The following is a 14,792-nucleotide window of genomic DNA, read 5'->3' on the forward strand; positions in this document are numbered from 1 at the left end:
CAGTAAGTGGAAATCGCATTGCCAGAAGCTTGCGTTATTTTCTACCGAAGCTGACCTCTGGATAACAACAGCCCTTGTGTACATAAGGTTTCCTCTGAAGGAGCACGGACTTACGTGATCAGAAGTTGGGACCTCACCGGCTGTGAGCTAAAACACCCAGACGTCTCATGCTCCCTATCATGCACCTCATATCACGAGGTGTGAATGTGAACGCTGGGCGCTACGGCAGCTTCTGTCCTGAAAGCTACTAAACACGTAACTGGTTGTTTCAGGCCGGAAAAGCAATGGTGAATTACTGTGTTGCAAGGCAGCTACGTCATTATAATTTTGCTCATGTCCGCAAGGACTCCAAATGCCTGACTTCAAAGCAACGACATCCAGCTAATTGATCTTTGGGTAGATAGTAATTGTAGCTAATTAAAGAAGGAGGGCTGTACTCCCTGGACCCAGGTACTTCGTATAGCTGGCGTTTGCACGTTGCAGTAAATCCACTGCAAGCATTGGTGATAACCATGGTGGTAACAGGACCTTCCTGCCCTGGAGTTGCACAACCTGGGATGGCAGCACTGGAAAACGCTCCCGGGCTTTAGTGGGGTGAGCTGTTTCAAAGCACTGCGAAGAGCAGGGGACCCCACGTCCCCTCCAAATCGAATGAATAAATGCAATATTGGGAATCCGGTAAAGCAGAATCTCCTGGTAGAAACAGGATCCCCCCTCTGTCTCTGTAGCTCTCTGTGGGTTTTTCCCGTGTGCTGTGTTTTCAGCAAACTGCAGCATAGCAGCAGTCTTAGGACGGTTCCAGAGTTTGAAAACACACAACTTCAGATAACAAAGTACTCTAAAATCATTTAGTAACTCTTGCCAGGCCTCTCTGTTACGTGTCTCCCACCCGGAAGGCAGGAATCCGGCAAATACTTTTTGCTGTTCCTTCTGAGTTTGGTATATTGTATCTAGATAGTATGACATAAGAATCCATGAAATGCTTAAAAGATAAGGCTTGAAGAATTATTACACATCTCTTACAAACATAATTCTTCTTCAGTCAGGTTTGTTTATGCATTTATCACACTGTCGATAGCTACCAAATGGGCTTGAATAGGGCTTGTGCAGCAGAAAACAGGTGAAGTTCTTGTGTGTTACCAATTTAAATTACACCGGTCCCCCTACTGACATTTTAAATTGCTAATTCTTCTCTGAGGAAGGTCTGAGCTAATTTTTAAAACTTGAATGTGAATTATACTATGTTACTGTTTTCCTCAGAACAATATGCATATGATATTATTGTTCATATATATATATTTATGTACACACACAAAATGTTACCATTTCATAGCACTCTGTACTGATAGAGCGCTCAGCTTGCATACTATGTTCACAACAGCAGTATGCTTCCAGAAGGATGCTGACAGTTTGAAAAGAATTGAGAGCAAAACCAAAAATAAGAGGTGATTTTTAGTCCTGTGAGGAAAAAAAACCAAACCAAACCAAAGATCCGGGACTGGTTAGTCTAGAGAAGAGGAAAAATGAAAGAGGAAAGTCTTTGAATATGCAACAGGTTGCTGCTGAAGGAAAGGGAATGCTAGTGGTCTCTGTGCCACAAAGTGGGACAGCGGGTAGAGGACTGAAACTGGAAAGAGGGACCAGGTGGGAAAAGGTGCTGTGCCCTGGGCTTGCACCAAGTAGCAAAATTCCTGCTTTTTTTTGAAGTTGCATCCCTGTGTTTTTAGTTGCAGGTCTGCTGTGTTTTTAGTATGGCCCGTTAGTTATCTAGGCCATCTGGCTTAGTAGCTAAGGCTGGCTGAGCTAGATAAACTGACACGTTTTGGAAAAGCCTCTATATATGCTGCAGGCTTGTGACCAGCGTCCTTTTGAATTAGTCTCATTCCAGCCCATGAAGTGTTTCCCTGGGAATGCTGTCGGGATATCATCATCTCTTGTTGGCTGCTGGCTGAGTTCCTGCTGTGCTTTTGGTGCTGGGTGGCTTGCAGTCTGCCCAGGAAAAGCTGATGCAACTAGGAAAGGGAAAAGCCCCAAGCAGGCAGCAGTGCAAATTCTGGGCATGATCACCCTGAGCCGCCCTGGGGGCCCGGTGGGTTCGGCTGTGCAGGGATGCCGCAGGGCGAGGGGCGAGCTGATATCCGTCCTGTGCTGCATGTGGGCTGGAAGCCAGTGTAATTCTCCGTCGGGACTCCTGAGCTGAGGGGGAGGGCTTGGGAGAGTTTAACTTGGCTCCTTTCCCTTGCTGTCCTCTGGCCTTTTTACCTCTTTTCTTCTTTTTTTCTGGCCTTATGTTAACAACCCATGTCAATGATATGGCACTGAAGCAATTTACAATTCATAATTACATGATTTAAAAAAATGCAGGACTGACATACCATACGGTGCTCAGCTCTATCGCATATTTTTCATACCACAGACTGATACTGCTGTTTAATTTATGTTTATGCCTAAAACTATAACACAAACATGGCTAGGTTTTGCTATGGGGTCTTTGCATTCAGAATTTCCTGTGGTTGGAGCAAGTACAGCCTCAACATGTGTGTATGATAGGCATGCAAAGGAGTAACTACGTTAGTTCAAATGCTTTCTTTTGGGAAAAAAAGGAAGGAAGAAATATTCTAGTACACTAGCTCAACATATTTACATATAAACACAAAAAATTTTCTTATGGCAGTGCGGATCAGCATGGTCAAACACAGCAGTCCTGCTAGTGAGGTGCCTTTCATAAAGATTTGTAGACAACTTGGAATGGAGGAGATGGAGAAATAGGAACTCATGTGTAGTTACCTGTCTCTATCTACTTGTCCAGTAAAGCAGGAGCCAGAGATTGAATTTTGTGGGCATTCAGGAATGAAATAACCACTGCTGAAGGATAATGCTCTTGGTGGGTGCCAGGAGAGAAGAGGAAGGGACAGGGTAATTGCTGATAATGGTACTACCAAGTCCTGCCTGTTGTTGGGAAACGGGTAGTCCTGCCTTGCAACGACACTACCGCTGCCTTTGACTGTGGACTAAGAAATGAAGAAAGTGCAACCGCTGGTGGCCTGGTCACCAAAAATAGCCAGTGGGTTGGGGTAGAAGGTCGCCCTCTCCTCAACTGAAATGCTGGTTCTAACTGTGGGGTGCTACTATATTTAGGTGGCTGAAACCAGCTTTTACTGAAGAAAGTGTGGCTGTGTTATTTTATCATTTGAGCTGTGGTGGGTCATAAAAGCTTGTTCCTGAAGCTCATGAACAAAGTCAAGTTCCTGACGTTATTTGGTGCAGGAGAATCACTTAATCCCTGGCCGTGTGTAACCATCTCAGTGATTTGGAGCAATTGCTGTTGTCAGTTCTGGGTTTTGCTTATTCAGTGTTTTACAGCTGATTTGTTGCTGCGATATGGCAGACAATAAAACTAAGATAAAGCTACGCTAGGAATGTTACCTGTTTTAAAACTGGCTGTGTGCTGTTAACCCTGCTCTTTTCCTCTTGCAGGAACAGACTCAATGCTTCACGGGAAATAGCCCCAGTAACGCTTCCGAACTGCCGGCTCATTAAAGGGATCGGTACGTGTTCAAAATAACTGAGTGCATTGCTTTTGTCCAGCCTTGTTTTGCAATTGCTTCTTAAAGCCAGCTTCCAGGCCTGATCCTGAAAACAAAGTGCTAATTTGACTTTCATTTGTTACTTGGACTTTGAGGTAGGGAGAAACTGCAGGAAGAAAATTACACGGAAAAACTAGCTAGTTTCTTGTAATACTTTTTGCCTTTGCTATTTAGTGTTTCTGTTCCTTTTCTTGAAATCGAGTACCTTGTAAACACTTCTCCTTTGCTAAGCCACTTCTTAGGAAATTGTTTGGCTTTTAGATGAGGGTGTGCTGGCTCTTCAGGCAGGTACCTGCAGGTGGAGGTGTTGCAAGGGTGGAAGCCTTGGGAGAAGACCACAGGCATGTGGTGAAGGAGCGGCTGAGGGCAGCCCACCTGCGAAATGCCAGCCGGGACAGCCTGCCTTAGCACCTCGTTTTGTGGAGATTTAGGAGTGGGCTGGTACCGCACCGTGCAAACGGCAGGCAGGAGCTCGGTGCAGTTGCACAATTCAGCTGTGTGGTTTCAAAGAGCCAGGGGTCATATTTGTCATCTTAGTCTGGTTTGCAAAGAGGTTGAACAGAGTGGCTGAAATGTTGACTTTGCACTTGGGGTCATGTGTTTAGCACACAGCAATGTTTCTGTCTTGTTTTTTCTCTCCCTTAAGGATAACCAGAGTATAAAATGAATAGCTTTAAAATTGATCACTTTTTTGTGTCTCCCTTTCCCCCAAATCATAATTTTTAAACTTAATAAAGGCTTAATGGCTGGGGGTTTTTTTCCTCCTTAGTATTTTCAGAAATGTCTTGAATTGTCTTGGAATTTGCCTGGATTTTGCATGTGTAAAAAGTCATTGGATGAGCTTTAAGAGCCTTGCCTTTGAGCTTGCTGAGTCACTGTGTTGATTTCATAAATCCTGCTTTGTCCTTGTGTCAGGAATCAAACATCTTTGTAAAGCCAAATTACTGTCATGAATGTGTGCAGAGTTCCTTTGCCTGGGGTTACATGCAGAAGAAATTGCATTTGAAAAAACTTTCCAGGTCTTCTAGATTGCGCTGTAATTTACTCCGAATAACGCTTGCTTGATGGCAATTCATATAAAAATCATTTCTGAGTAATTCTTTTAAGCATATCACTATTGCAATCTTTACAGGACTTCTTGCAACATGATTGCTCTGTTGAGGAAAGAAGGAAAGCAGGAAATCCTAAACACAGTTGTGTTTAATTTCCAAACAATATCACATTTTTGGTGCATGACATTTACATGGAGATTAGGTGACTTCTGAGAACCTGGCTCTGCTCGCAGGTGGCAGCAGATCAATTTACAGAGCTTCATTTCTGCTTGTCGCTGGGCTCCTGTAACACCGTCCCTTCACATGGAGCTCTGCACCTTGCCTTGGCTTCGCTCTGCCATTTGCTGCTCTTTAGAAAAATTAAATGGCCAAAACCTAACTCAGCAGGTCTGCTGTGGCAGGAGTAGAAATAACAAAGGATTGGCGCAAATTTAAAAGTTGGTATGTTCCTGGAAACATCTTCCAAAATTCATTTCATATGACTGGGGGTGCAGTTTTATTACTCAGGGAGCTCTAACTTCTAGATGCTGCCTACGTAGCACTATTCAAACCAGGGCTTTTGCTGTACTCAGATCTGTAAGGATGCTCCTGTGGGTGACTGTGTAAGGATATCTTTCTACATTGACATCTTGGTCCTCCTAGGCCTTCTTCCTTTAAAATGCTGTGAGAAAGTTGAATAAACAGTCTGTCTTTATTTTAATATTTAAAATAGTCCTTCTGGCCTCTTAAATGGGACACAGGTAATGAGCTGGATCAGCTCAGAACAAAATTATGTTAAACTATCCATTCTGTCCATTGGAAGAACAGGCATCTGGTACAGTTTATTGTAATTATGTTAAAAGCAATGCATCCATAGTGAAGGAAGCAAACCCAGAGTAAATGGAACAATTGTCTAGTGGACCCTTTTCTTTCTGCACAATTACATCCTTTGTGTCGCTCTCTTTTTTTAAGACCTTGATCTAGTCTGGTTTTCAAATATTGTGCAATGTAAGCACAAACATTGAACAAACCAATAAAAAACTGCAGCTTGTCTTAAACCTCATTCACAGATATGTAGAAAAGGCTATAGTTGTAGAAGAAACAGTATCTTCTGAATTACATGAGTGTCTACTCATGTTACTGGTTTATAATAAACTAACCACATGTGCTGAACTAATTTCTAAAGTTCAAGAAGGTACTGTAGAAATTGCTAGAAATACTTGAATCTTGGACATGAAATCCGGGTGGGTTTTTTGTTAGATGCACCTGCAGAATACATCGTACTAAGATAAAATAAATTAAAAAAGAATAACATTTCTAGGGTAGGCAGTAATTTTTCTCGGTATCTTTAATCTTTTTTTTAAATGCTACCTATTCAGATAATCCCACGGACAAGCTGGGCTTAGTGATACAATTAAGCAATATAGTGGAGCTAACTGATACCTAATAAATCAGCTCCTAACTCTCCTGTCCCATAGGGCGCCTGCGACAACAGCCCAGAGCCTTCCCCAAATGGGGCCTGCAGAAGAGCCCAGGAGCTTCCCTGCAGCCGGCTGTGTGTCTCCATCCCCTCCTTGCTGCCTCGGCAGTGCCGGCTCAGCCAGATCATGCTGTATCAGCATTTCGCTCCTCTTCCGACTGCGCTCGCTCTCTTCCACACGCACCAGGACCTGGCTGAGAAGTGGCCAAAATGTGCTTTGCTGGGCAGTTTCTTTTGAAGTATTTGGGTGCAGGGCTTTTGTTATGCTCCTTCCACCAGAAACTTGTACTTTTTAATTATCAGCTCCCAATTAGCCTGCTCATCTTTCTGCTTGGCAGCCTCACTCATTCAGTAGCGATAAATGATTATATCTCTGTTTATTCACTCACCAGCATGCTCTGCCAGTAAAAGCTGTCTGTCCAGCTCACATTACCATGGTAATTGAGCCTCTCAGCATTTATTTATGTTGCTTTCTTTGCAGCAATCCCGGGAAGTGGGGAATCGCTGCTAACCCAATCTTATAAATGAACCCAGACTTGGAAAGACCAAAAGCTGGGGCAAAAAAAAGGAGCTTGTTGCTTAAACCAGGGCGTGAGCTGAGCTGAAAAAACCCCAAATTCAAAATTTTAGTAAATGCTAAATTTAATAAATTTTAGTAAGGCTGTAAATGTCTCTGGGAACATCAGTGCAGATGTCTGCCTCCCGCCTGAGTCCAGTTGAAATTCAGAACCAATACCCAGGAGGTAGGATAAAGGGGCTGGGTCCCTCCAAAATGTATCTTCAGACCTTTTGCTTTTTCAGAAGGCAGAGGTGGAGCAGGGGCTTGCTGGGGCTGAGGAGGGGCTGGCCCTGTCCCTGTCCCCTGTCCCTCTGGGAGAAGTCATGCCACTCGCAGATCTCGTTCCTCTCCACAAGGGCTGTTTGGCGGCCCCAGGATAAATTACAGTCCAGCCAAATTAGTGGCGGGATAAATAGGAGTTACATAAAAGCAAACAATAAACCCAGCTGGAATTTGCAGGTCCTTCCTCAGGAGGAGGTGCCGAGGTGCCAGGGATGGTGTGACCCATGTAGGGTCACACGGGTAGTCGATGGCCAAGCAGGAAAGGGTACGGAGAGATGGGACAAGCTGGGTGGAAAACCTTTGTGTTGGTGGCTATATTAAAGAAAACCTGCAGAAGAATTTTCTCCTTCAAGCAAATGCTCCCTGGTAGTTTAATCCAGCCACTGTCTGGAAAGCGGCTTGTGGGGAATGCTGTTTGTGCTGGTGATTTGGAGAAGAGAGGGGAGGCTTCTCAGGGGAGTGGTGAAAATTTGGGATGGCAAACGTGCTTCAGCATCCTACTAAAAGCTCTATGGAGAGTGCTTGATCAAAGCCTAAAATTGCTGTAGTATTCTTACTAAAGGGCTTTTATTTCATTTTATTTTATTTTCCTAGCAGGGAAAAATAGTACAGGAACTACAGGAACTGGCAATATTGGAAAGGATTACCTGCAGTTAAAAGTGTGGTCTAACTATTAAAGCCCTTAGCTGTTAAAGATATAGTAGGTTCTCTGTCACTTGAGAGCTTTAACTAAATATTTGGCAATCCATCTAGTGAAGTGTCTCAGCTCGACTAGGAGAATTGGTGTGCACAATTCCCAGAGCTGCCTTATCCAGGCGTGGGCTGAGTGATGGATACGGCCCTGCCCTGAAAACCTCATCGTCTGCGCTAATTGCTTGCTGCAGAACATTAGCGTCAAAAGCGGGTGATTCATTCTGTGCTACCCCGGGGCACACGGAGCTGGGCGGGAGACTGCCTGGCCACCGTGGGGCACCCCTAAGCCCCCAGAAAGAGGTGAACCCCAGTACTCTTTCCTAACCTGGTATGCTGCTGCCTTCTGCTACCACTTTTAATGCGATGAGAACTTTTCCGCTAACTTCGTTGCTTGTGCAGCCATATCAGAAAGGGACATTCATGAGAGCTGGAATTGTACTAAAAAGGAGGTTTTTTGATGGGAAATACTTAATATCATCTGAAAAACCCTGTTTATCTCTGTCTTGCAGAAACTGGTTCAGAAGACATTGACATACTTCCCAATGGACTGGCTTTCATCAGCTCCGTAAGTGCCCATGCCTCCTCCCTGTGCAGGGGCTTGCCTGCTTCCTTATCTACGGAAGCCATAGGTGAAAACCGCAGGCTGGGCTCTTTTTTTCTACAAGGCTGACTGGCTCCGTAGGAATGGCTCAGACTTGTGTTGGCTTAGCCAGTGTTCCCTTCTGCTTGAGCAAGTGCACTTCTTGACACTGAAGTGGTGGTGGTGGGTCTGACACATGTATCCTATTGCACTGGCTTATCTGCCCATGTAACCTTGAATTTCTTTCATGCTGCTTCCTTGAAATATCAAACCTCTCCCTTGTTAAGAAGGTGTGTTAATTCCCTGCCTTTAAAAAAAAATCAGATTTTGTGTGTTTTGTTGTTCCCAATTTTTTTACAGCCTTTTGGACATAGGTTTTCAAGCTTTTTTTCGCAGTCAGGATAGCTAGCAATTATTTTCTAAAGCAAAAGCTGATGTTTCCATCTACGTGCTCCAGGGACACCCAGGGAATGATAACGTTGCAAAATTCATGCCAGAAATGGTGAGCTGTCGCACAGCTGCCGTTCCCCGTGGCTTTACGGCGTTGGATGCAGTCGGTGGTGCTGTACTTCCAGTTTGTCCCCCCAGCCTGGCTGTTCGCAGAGTCGTTTGACATACGGAGAGCACCCACCCGGGTGGTGGCTGCAGTGGGTGGCAGTGGTGCCTTGGGCACGGCTCCCCGTGCCCTCCACGCAGCTTGCTCCCTCTGCACTGCCATCAAGGACTTGCCAGGGAGAGCAGAGCCGACTGGTCCCTCTACCTCCATCATGGCACGGCGGGCTGAAGCAGAGGGACATCCTGACGTGCGCTTGCAAGTCCGAACAAGGCTCCAGCGTTTTCAGCCCTGTGATGCTTCCCTTTACCTTTTATCCAGGAATGATTTTCTTACGTTTTGATTTTACAGGGCTTGAAATATCCAGGAATAAAGAGCTTTGCACCAGACAAGCCAGGTGAAATATTTTTGATGGATTTGAATGAAGACAATCCCAGAGCAGTGGAACTGAGAATCAGCCGAGGGTTTGATATGGCGTCGTTTAACCCTCATGGAATCAGCACCTACGTAGACAGAGGTAAAGAGATCTTTAACTCGAGGTGGTGGCAAATCTCAGCCTAAAGAGCACAAACAGAAATCCCTTTTCATCCTTGCATTGCACCCCCAATAGCCTGCACTTGCTGGGAGAGAAAAAAGGGGTTTGGGCTTTTTATCTTTGTTGGGCTCTTTTCTAAATGTCAGCTGCTAAAGCAAACAACACCTTTGCACATCATCTCAGGCTGTCTGAGACAGAAAGATGTCCTATATATTGAAAGGAAAGAAAACATGGGAAAAGTTTGAGGAGTTGAAAACCACACAAAGTTTATTTTGCCAATTTTCATCTGTCTCACCCTGGGGTCAAGGTTTTTGAGGAGTCACATGCTTCACTGGTAGTGACCAGAATGGAGACTTCTGTGCTAAACAGTAAATTATCAAATCTCTGTAAATTACTAAAATCTCTGAAACTCTGTGGCCAAGCTATGTTCTCCTACAGCAGGGTCTGACTACCAATAAAATACCCTTTGTGCTCTCCTTCCTCTCTTTTTCACTGTCCGTTCACTGATGATTTTAGCAGGGCAATTAGAAGACTGTGAATACTAAGAGAAAGAGAACCATTGCTGCAGCTTGACCTGCATCCCCATACAGTCACCCTTTAATTTTGGAGAAGTCGGTGGTGGCTAGTTTAGGGTCTCATCAGAAGGGCTGGGCAGAAGGACTGCAGCCTTACACAGAGCACAGGAGAAGGATGCTCCTTCAGCTCTCTCAGGGGATGTAGTAAATAAACCAAAGAGCCCAAACTGGCTGGGCTACAAGCCCTCCTTCCCAGCTGACTGTGGCTATTTCATGGAACCAGTCACTGCAGCCAGATTGCAAACCCCAGTGGCTTGGGCACAAGGATGAAGCCATGATTTCTTTCTTCCTTGGTAGAAATAGCAAAAATGAAGTTTACACAGCAGTTCCCTGTAGAGCGAGCCTGGGACAAGAGTAGCTGGAGATCTGGATCCAGTTGCAGTGGCATCCTGCATTACTTTCGTACTTGTCCTTCTGCCTCTGAAGAGCTGTGAGACAAATGCACCAAACCTGACAAGCGCTCTGTACTAGAGGCTGCTTCAGAGCTGTGGGTGCTTAGCCACGCAGACTGTTACAGAGAATTCAGCTGTTTCCATTTCTTTTTTTAAGATGACACCGTGTACCTCTTCGTTGTGAACCATCCCCATCAGAAGACCACAGTAGAATTGTTTAAATTTGTAGAAGATGACAGTTCTCTTGTACACCTGAAAACCTTTCATCACGAACTTCTGACAAGGTATTGAAGCCAAATACCATCTTCCCCCAGAATAAGAGGCTGCTTTGGTAAAATCCAAAGTAGGATGATTTTGGTTTTAGGGTATTATTAATAAGAGATATTTTCTCTTTAACCAGCTTTCCTGTTTCTGTTATTTACTACTTATCTGTGTAATCAAAAACTGTGTTTCTCCAATCTCTTCTGTAAATGAGATTTTTTTAATAGTCGTGTCACTAAAATCAGTCTTAAGCGCCACTGTGATTGATGCTAGTGAATTAGGTTGGCATCCATTTCTCCTTCTCTCATGTAACCCGCTCTCAGGTCATTACACATATGAATATTCAGATATTCTATTATTCTGAATTTGCTACACTGCAAAAATAAACATACTTTTAGCTTTTTCTTTTTTTGTTGTTTGTTACATACACAATTTTCTTGGTCTGTCCTACTGCAAAATGATTGTAAGATAAACAGAGCCTGACAGATAAAGTTGTCACAACTCCTGCCTGGTTTCCAGTTGAATGTAAACAAAAGAGAGAAAAATTTCCGTGGACTTATGGACAGGTAGCCAGATCTCTAGCTGATGCGCTATGGTCCTGTTCAGGTCTCAGCACTGCCCAGTCCTGGCTCATGTAAAAGAAAATAGAAGTAAAAAGGATGTAAAGAACTTTGTGTCTATCTGAAGTACCATCTGTAGTTGCAGACCCTTTATGTCTATGGGATGACCACATCCTGGCTGGATTCTGGGCAGTCCTACAATGCTCCTTCATACCTCTCATTTCATTCTTTTATTTATTTTTCTCCCTTTCTCTTTTTACTTTTTTTAGTGTGAATGATATAGTAGCTATGGGACCAGACAGCTTCTATGCTACCAATGACCACTACTTCTCCGACTTCATCTTTATGTTCTTGGAGATGTTCTTGGGTTTAACTTGGTCCAATGTTGTTTACTACAGTCCAAAAGAAGTTAAAGAAGTAGCAGCTGGGTTTTATTCAGCCAATGGAATTAACATTTCACCTGACAGAAAGTAAGTTTCTCCTTCCCTTAGATTTTGTTTCATCACACAAAAAAATCCTGAAATCCTAATTTGTACACGTGGTACCTCTATGGTCAAGTGTCTGAATGGGCTCATTTAAGGCAAGGTGCTACCTGTACAATGTAAGCGATGTGGAGGGTTTGTAGAACAGAAGTCATGTGTCTCGGTCTTTAATTAGAGGCGATGTTTGCTGCTTTGCGTGGTAGTTTATATGCAATAAGATCAAAGGTTGCTGCATTTTAACCAGCCGATACAGAAGCTTGTGTACATTGCTTGCAAGGATTAACGGGGCAGGATTTCTGCAAGCAGGGAATGCTCTACAGTCTTAAAGTCTGTATGACTGAATTAACCAGTCCTGTGGTGTAGACTGGTGAACTTAAATGAAAATAAAAGCGTATTTGTGGATCTCATGGTCCAAGGCCTGCTTCAGTGTTGTAATGGAAGAACTGGCACGGTGTGAAGCTACATTAGCGTCTCAGCAGGTTGGCTTCAATTCAGTGCCCTGTGGCCTGCTTGCAATGTCTATTGCTGTGTGAGAACTGCGAACTGCCATTCCTCACGGGAAGAGCTGGGCTTGCAGAGGAGGAGCTGGCTGGTTTTGGTGCCTGCTTACTCATACACATTGCTAAGAGCTGCTTTCTTTTGAAGGTACATCTATGTTGCAGATGCATTTGATCATACCGTCCATGTTATGGAAAAACATGCTAACTGGAATTTAACTCATGTGAAGGTAAGGTGCTGCTGTTCCATAAAAGAGGCATGTGTGAATTTTGGACGGATTAGTCCCCATGAATGCTTGAGACTTCAACCTGATCACGTGTGAAGTTCTGGTCTGGCTGGCTCCTGCTGTGGGTTTGCAGAGGTGCCGTGCGCCCCATTACAGAGCTTCAGGTCTTCCACCCTCACACCAGCGACCAGAGAGGGATCCTTGGGTGTGCTGTAGAGCTGCGGGGAAAGTCTGCCGCAGTCGGTGTGGGTCAGACCACAAAGCCCTGAAGTAATCAATGCAAGCATGGGTGTGAATGAGCTGATGGGAGAAGCTCGGAGCAGTAAGCAGGTTTCTCACAGCACAGAGGAGGGGATGAAGCATAATGGGGGAAAAGAAAAACAGCAGCGGGGGAGAAAATATTTCTTATAAAAACAGTCTAAGTTATGTCAGATGAGAGTCTTGGACAAGTCTGTTGGTTATGTTATAGTTTGCTTCCAGGACTTCCGATAGCTTTAACTTCTCTCTTTTTCTTGTTTTTCCTCTGCATTGGATAGACGCTGCAGCTGGACACTCTGGTCGATAACTTGTCTATTGACCCTCACACTGGAGACATCTGGATAGGATGTCATCCCAATGGCATGAAGCTGTTCTACAACGATCCTGAAAATCTGCCTGCCTCTGAGGTGCCTTTTGGGAGACGTCACTGGTCTCTTGGCTATGTCTGTGCCAGAAAGTTGCTCTGTTCAAATCACCCTGGTGTAACTCAACCCTGCATTACATAGAGAAGTGCCTGGCCAGCCTTTGTGAAAGCAAAGACCAAGCTGGCTTCCAGCTTATAGCTTCTGTTCTCAAGTGGAAAGCCTGAACAGCGTATACTCACTAACACCTATTCAGATCCTTAGGACACAACTGAATAATTTCCACCCAGTAGCTCGGTGATTCTGGACTCCTCAGGCTGCTTTCGGTGCAGCTGTGGCCACACAATCAGATTTTGATGAACTGTGTTAATTACTGAACCGGCGCCTCTTTGCCAAACAAAAAATAATTGAGTGCAAAGCATGACCAGAAACATTCGCACTGGAATGATTTATCTGTGCAAGTGTGGTTCATCAGTAGGTGACACTGTAATTCTGCTTTCCTTCTGAAATCAATGGGGTGCTGGCATCAGCACGCTAGCGGCCATGAGTGCAGGTGGCTGGTTGGTGTTTGATTTCAGCCTTGTCTGAAGCTCTCCATAAGACACTTTTCAAAATTACCATGTTCAATAGCAGTAGATTTATAATACTAGGCAGTTGTTTGCTCGTTCTGGAAAAAGCCTGAAAATAAGAAGATATTAAGTAACTCCTAGGCTGGAAAAAACCTGCACATTCCTAGTGCTGGAGATGACTTGCCTTACTTACTGGGGTGGAGTCTCTGTTGCACAACCACTTAAAACATAATTAGTCTTCATGGATCATGCTTCACTGAAGCAGAATTTGTGGCCCTGTCACAGGAATCACTTGGTTGCAGTTATCAGCAGCTGATCAACCTGTCTAATTTGTTTAAGTTAACATACTGATGTTTCCTCCATCCGTGGAGGATTTTCACCTGCGGCCGTTTCAGATGTATCCCCCTCCTCCGGCAGGTCCTGCGCATCCAGAACATCCTCTCGGAGGAGCCTGCGGTGACACGCATCTACGCCGACAACGGCTCTGTGCTGCAGGGAAGCTCGGTGGCATCCGTCTACGAGGGAAAACTGCTCATCGGCACAGTCTTCCACAGAGCTCTCTACTGTGAGCTATAGCTCGTCGCGGGTAAGATCTGCTGCAGTGGAAAGGATTTAATTCCTTGGGAACTCACTTAGTTTCTGCTAGATTTGCTAATAACAAGACTGTTCCAATAAAGGTTAACTAGAGTTATGGAAATGTATTTTCGCCTTCCTCTCCAAAATGAGAGTTTTATGCAATAGTAAAGGAAATGGAATTGAAGGTGAGACATTAGTTTATTTGTGTAACGGGGAGAACCCCATGTCAGTAAAAAAGGGTAGCCTTGAAGTTCAAATTCAGATTACAAACGACTAAACTGTCAGACATTGAAATATCTGTTGCGACTGGATTTCTGTTGTTTGTTCGTTTGTTTTTTTTTCCCAGAGAAGACTGATTTTGTAAATGAGAATTGCTAACTACCAGTGTGGTGTGCTTTCTTTTCACTGACACCTGGGCTTTACCAGGGACGGTGCTAAGCATTCTTTTTCTGAACCTTCCTGCTGGCTTTCCCTAATACTTCTGAAATAACTGGAAGGAGAGTAAATGGTATTTCAGTCTCATTTCTTCCCTCTTCCCCTTTTCTTAATGTTACTTCAGTTTCATAAATTTCTCCTAATCCTACTGAGAAAAGAGGAGGGCATCACTTTGGAGTGGTTTCTTACTGACTCTTCCAAAGGGAGTTTAAAAAAGCCTTTTTTTTTCCGTAAAGAGTGGGAAACAACTCCCAAGCACCTTCAATGAAAAGTGCATTAGCAATTACTGTTGTCTGTC

At 44.2% G+C, this 14,792-nt stretch overlaps 1 protein-coding gene across 1 annotated transcript in view; it reads left to right on the forward strand.

Annotated features, from left to right (window-relative positions):
- Nucleotides 1-14,579, forward strand: part of LOC104828646 (serum paraoxonase/arylesterase 2-like) — a 17,269-nt gene extending 2,690 nt beyond the window's left edge. The window contains exons 2-9 of the mRNA XM_010562455.1: nucleotides 3,478-3,548; nucleotides 8,142-8,197; nucleotides 9,117-9,282; nucleotides 10,425-10,551; nucleotides 11,358-11,558; nucleotides 12,216-12,297; nucleotides 12,831-12,959; nucleotides 13,901-14,579. Of these exons, the coding sequence (XP_010560757.1) occupies nucleotides 3,478-3,548; nucleotides 8,142-8,197; nucleotides 9,117-9,282; nucleotides 10,425-10,551; nucleotides 11,358-11,558; nucleotides 12,216-12,297; nucleotides 12,831-12,959; nucleotides 13,901-14,059 (991 nt within the window). The 3' untranslated portion in view covers nucleotides 14,060-14,579. The remainder of the gene's footprint in view (nucleotides 1-3,477; nucleotides 3,549-8,141; nucleotides 8,198-9,116; nucleotides 9,283-10,424; nucleotides 10,552-11,357; nucleotides 11,559-12,215; nucleotides 12,298-12,830; nucleotides 12,960-13,900) is intronic.
- Nucleotides 14,580-14,792: the final 213 nt, after the last annotated feature.

Source organism: Haliaeetus leucocephalus, unplaced genomic scaffold (genome assembly GCF_000737465.1).
Source record: "Haliaeetus leucocephalus isolate CR32 unplaced genomic scaffold, Haliaeetus_leucocephalus-4.0 Scaffold0, whole genome shotgun sequence".
NCBI classification, from domain to species: Eukaryota; Metazoa; Chordata; class Aves; order Accipitriformes; family Accipitridae; genus Haliaeetus; species Haliaeetus leucocephalus.